A 5,028-nucleotide genomic window follows, 5' to 3' on the forward strand; every position below is an offset into this window, starting at 1 on the left:
CAGCGAGACGAATCTATTAAGCCTAATTAATCCATCATTAGCAAATGTTTACTGTAGCAACACATTGTCAAATCATGGACTAATTAGGCTTAATAGATTCGTCTCGCCGTTTAACCTCCACTTATGTAATCGGTTTTGTAAATAATCTACATTTAATACTCCTAATTAGTATCTAAACATTCGATGTGACGGGTGCTTAAATTTAAGCAAGTGAACCAAACCAGGCTATAGTTTACTCTGTACCAATGCATTAGTGATGCGCTACTATTTCCATGAGAAGTAGCTACTGGTTGTAGGACTCAGGTTGTGTGCATCAGTTACAAGTACAGTTTGTTGGTTATTGTTCCGTTAAGTACTAATTATGTGCTTGTATTATCTGATGCAGAAGCCCGATGGATCTAACTAGGATTGACATGGTGCTCCCGGAAGGCTATTCTATTTCTGTGTAATTTGTCCTGCATGCATCTACTTCCAGAGCACTTGGTGGAAAGACCACAGATAGAGTTTAATTTTCACAGAATTTTAATTATATTTATGTAATGATGAGAAATGACCATGTTTTTAGAACTTTTAAAATGTATGTAAGGGTGGATTGCTCCTGTGCAAGAAATGACCATTATTTATTTGATGAAGTTTTGCATACGAACAAAATTTCTATTACTTGTTTCTCGATTTTTTCTGATTGTTTTGAGCATTAGTTTTGCAACTAGGGATTTGTGCCCTTGTCTGCTAAACTTACGCAGGGTATAAGGAGGTGTTTGGATACACCTCCTAAAGTTTAGTACCCGTCGCATAAGATGTTTGGATACTAATTAAGAGTATTAAACATAGACTACCTACAAAATCTATTGCACAGATGGAGTCTAATTCGCGAGACGAATCTATTGAGCCTAATTAGTCCATGATTTGACAATGTGCTGCTACTCATGTGCTAATCATGGATTAATTAGGCTCAATAGATTCGTCTCGCGAATTAGTATAGAGATTCTGCAATTAGTTTTATAATTAGCTCATGTTTAGTCCTTCTAATTAGCAACACTCCTAAAGTTTAGCACCTCGTATCCAAACATCCCTGAATCCGGGATCTCAAGTGCCGATAATATACCTCCCCACGCTAGGTTTTGCTCCCCTCCTTGCCAAATTAGCCCTTAGGTGGAAATAACCTTGTTGGGTCAATCCGAGTTCAGTTAACCAATATCTCTGGGCTTCAGAAAGCAGATCTCTCAAACTGCATGCTGAAAGGGCAAATTCTGCCAGAATTTGGGAAGATGAAACAACTTTTCTATTTTCATCTTTCAGATAATGAACTGACAGGTTCGATTCCTGCTTTCATCGGTAACCTATCTGACCTGTTTTGTTGCATACAAATATGTTGACGGGCCCGATCCCAGTCACACTTGGGAATCTCGGCTCTTTAGGCCTTCTTAAGGGGCCCGCCTCCTTCCTCAGGTCCAAACCCCAGCCCACCGCTTCGGATGGCATCGGCGGCGGCCGCCGCGGAGTGGGAGGCGGCGGAGCGGAAGGTGCTGGTGGCGCGGAAGCCGTGCTTCGGGCTCCCCACCGCCTGCCCCACCAGCCTCCCCGTGCTCCTCTACCTCCGGATGGCGCAGGTCCCCTTCGACATCCACGTCGACACCTCCTTCCCCGACGCCGGTGAGCTCCCCGCCCGCACCCGCAGCCCTGCCCTCTCTTCCGCCCCCCCGCCCTCCAAATTATATTTCTGACATGAAAGTTACATGCAATATATTTCTGGACTTACTAACTACTCTTAATATCAAAACAGTTGGAAATGTTTGGTTGGGGAGGGATTGCTTGTAACGCTTGAATTTGCAGATAAATCCATACAGATAGTGAGCTGTTTTCGGTATGGTCCTTGTAAAATGAGTCAGTTTATCTGCAACAGGCGTATTTAACAGTCTCTTGGTTTAAGCTGGGTGTTTGCAGTCTCAGCACACAGTGCCCAGGCTCAGCGCCCAGCAGTCCCAGCACTGTGCACGAACCTGGATGCGCATGAAGATGTAGATAGCGGTACAAGGGAATAAATCTGTAGATTGCTGCGGGGAGAGTCATACATTGGTGTGCTAGAATATTTTTTGAGCCATGTGCGAGAGGCAATTGCTTTGCTTACACCTTAATTTTTGATTCCACAGATCACATACCATATGTCGAATTCAGTGATTGTGTGGCGTTCAACAATGAGAAAGGAGGTGTGATTGAGTATCTCAAGGTGGAGAAAATTTTGGACCTGAACTCAAAGCACCCAAGCATTTCTCCCGTTGATGTGCTGTCCACGAAGGCCATGGTTTCGACCTGGCTCGCGGATGCTTTGCAGTATGAACTCTGGGTGGTTTCTGATGGAAGCATCGCGCATGATATATACTTCTCTGATCTCCCCTGGCCCATTGGAAAGATACTCCATTGGAAGAAAGCTAGAGATGTGAAGCAACTACTGGATATAACGAAGCTTAATGCTGCAGAAAAAGAAGAGGAGGTTCCTACTCCCTACTCATTATTTCCCTAGTCCTTTTTTTTGCCCGGGTGGCACACTAATAGCTTGTGATGCAATTTTTTTTATTTAAACAGATATACCAGAAGGCAAGTGCTGCATATGACACATTGTCTTTGAGATTAGGGGATCAAGTCTTTCTATTTGATAATAGGTAAGCTACTGATCCTTACCTGTTTCACTTGAATCGGCATATTTCTTTGTGCTTTTTTATGGTTACTGTTACTGGCACTTGGATATTTGTCCTGATGCGACTTTTATGGAGCACTAATATTTCTATTTCTCTTTGTGAAGCCCTACAGATGTTGATGCTCTTTTCCTTGGACATGCTCTTTTTGTGCTCAATGCATTGCCTGTAAGTTTCCCTCCATACTCAGATGTACATCCAGATGGCAAACACCGCCTAATGTATAATTGCATAGAAACATTGGAAACACAGATGCCCAATTGCACAAGCACATTATTTAAAAGAACTGGTGCAAATCTCGGATGCCTCCAGCGTTAGCAGTAGGGGAATTAAGTTGCTTATCTATGCTGTGAAGAATTTCCTTAGCTATAACCTAAGTCCGTCCAGCAAATGATTCAAAACATTCTTGACTATGTTTTGATAAACTTCAAGGCATGTTCTGATCTTACTTCTGCTTTTTAGGACACATCTGTGCTGAGGGGCACTTTGCAGAAGCATGAAAACTTGGTGAACTTTGTAGAGCACCACAAGATCCAATTGCTGGAAGACTCATCATCATCAGGGTTAGGATCATCACCCAGTCCATCATCATCATCCCCCCCCAGGAAAAGAGCATCTGCTGGCCAAAGTAAGCAAACTGATCACTTTATTCAGATGTTCAAAATTCAGAGATTGGTAGTTATAGCACGAACACTCTACTAGATAACCTGTCGGAACATTAAAAATTGGATGGTGCCATTTTATACCTAACTCTGCCTTACTTTAGCACCCATTATAAGTATTTTTTCCTGGAGCTGCAAATGCTTTCAGGTTGTCTTTGTTGCTTGTCATTTTGTCGAATTTAATACAATAATGCATTTCATTCAATATTTAATTAGGTACGGTGAAGAAACTAAGATCTGCTTGTCTGAAAATCATTATTTTTATCTGTGCTATTGCCAATGGCTATTATATGCACACACTGAACTGTTTAAGGCCATCTGCATTCTGCAGTCTACTCATCCGCATTTAGCCATAATATTTCTGTATGAAGTGATGACTTATTCCCTTCAAAAATGCATTTCATTACAAAGTAAAGCAGTGGCTGCGCTAAATAACACCCTATTGTATTTCCCTGAAAAAAAGCATTTTAGCGGCCAAAAACTTTCTGTAATCCTGGATCATTGGTGGCTCAAACTGTTTCTTGATTTCATTGAATCAAGAAGTTGTACCAAAAGGAACTGTGTGAAACGATGCTTAGTTATAGGATAGGAGTGGAAAATCTATATGGTTATACATAGGTTGCATATGGGCAGAATAATGGTACTTGGGCTCATCTGGCAAAATGATTTTCATCAGATATGTTTGGGAATATTTGGTCAGAATTTCATGTCGAGGGGTTTATCACAATATTTACTTTTGTACATTTTACTTGTGTGCACTTTCATTTGAAAATGAGATAAGTAAAATGCATTGAGGAAATTTTGAAGTAGTGATAGCAAGTTGCACTTGAACTTCACCTGGCTCATTTCCCCTGTTATCTTGGCACTTTCTTTTTGAGGGTTGTTATCTAGGCACTTGTGCTGCTTATATTCTTGACTGTTTCCAGACATCTTATTGTCGTTTGGTGTTCTTAGGTTATAAGCCGAAACCCAGAGCCAAGAAGGAACGGACCGAGGAGGAAAAGAAATTCAGGCAAAGATCAAAGTACTTCCTGGCCGCACAGCTTGTTGGAGTCCTCGTGTTCCTATCACTGATGGGTGGGGCTGATAGTTTGGAGCTAGACGATGACGACGGCTTAGATTATGAAGATTAGATCCTCCCTATGTTGTACTACATGATTCGTTTCAAGCCCAGCCTACACCCTTGTTGGGTGCTGTGAAAATTTGTTCCCACCGTCAGTGAGATGTGATGCACTTGATACTGTAACTATGAATACACCGAGTTTGTGGGCCTTGGTCGGCTTCATAATCTGGGCCCACCGTGCCCCTCTTTTTTTTGTGTGGCTTAAGTGAATCCAACTGTAAGCAGATTCGAATTTTGGAGCTTTGGAGATGCTTCTTTGACACATGTCGAATCTGTTGGTCTGAACTTCTGTCCAGTCAATATTACTGGTTTGCAAAATAAAGGTTGCTCTGGCAGTACCTTGCTTTTGAGTTGTGAAGTTCAATTTAGTCTCGTGTTCGGATATGGAGACGTGGGATGGAGTGCTTTTCACGAGCCTGATTCCGAGTCGACCAAGGGTTTCCCGCGAAAGCTCGCGCGCGCCAGGGTTTCCGATCGCCGAAGCGTCTTCACGCCGGCTGTTAGCTGCTTTGCTGAGAGTACAAGAGCTCTCTTGAGACTACGCGCGTTG

The 5,028-nt window shown here is 42.4% G+C and overlaps 1 protein-coding gene across 1 annotated transcript; it reads left to right on the forward strand.

Moving 5' to 3' along the window:
• The first annotated feature begins 1,421 nt into the window (after nucleotides 1-1,421).
• Nucleotides 1,422-4,828, forward strand: LOC117862383 (mitochondrial outer membrane import complex protein METAXIN). The gene is made up of 6 exons (XM_034745841.2): nucleotides 1,422-1,653; nucleotides 2,151-2,491; nucleotides 2,584-2,660; nucleotides 2,801-2,861; nucleotides 3,156-3,321; nucleotides 4,310-4,828. Exons 1-6 carry the CDS (start codon nucleotides 1,476-1,478, stop codon nucleotides 4,486-4,488), a joined length of 1,002 nt encoding a protein of 333 aa, XP_034601732.1. The 5' UTR covers nucleotides 1,422-1,475; the 3' UTR covers nucleotides 4,489-4,828.
• The last annotated feature ends 200 nt before the right edge of the window (nucleotides 4,829-5,028 follow it).

The sequence above is a fragment of the Setaria viridis genome, chromosome 7 (genome assembly GCF_005286985.2).
Source record: "Setaria viridis chromosome 7, Setaria_viridis_v4.0, whole genome shotgun sequence".
Lineage (NCBI taxonomy): Eukaryota > Viridiplantae > Streptophyta > Magnoliopsida > Poales > Poaceae > Setaria > Setaria viridis.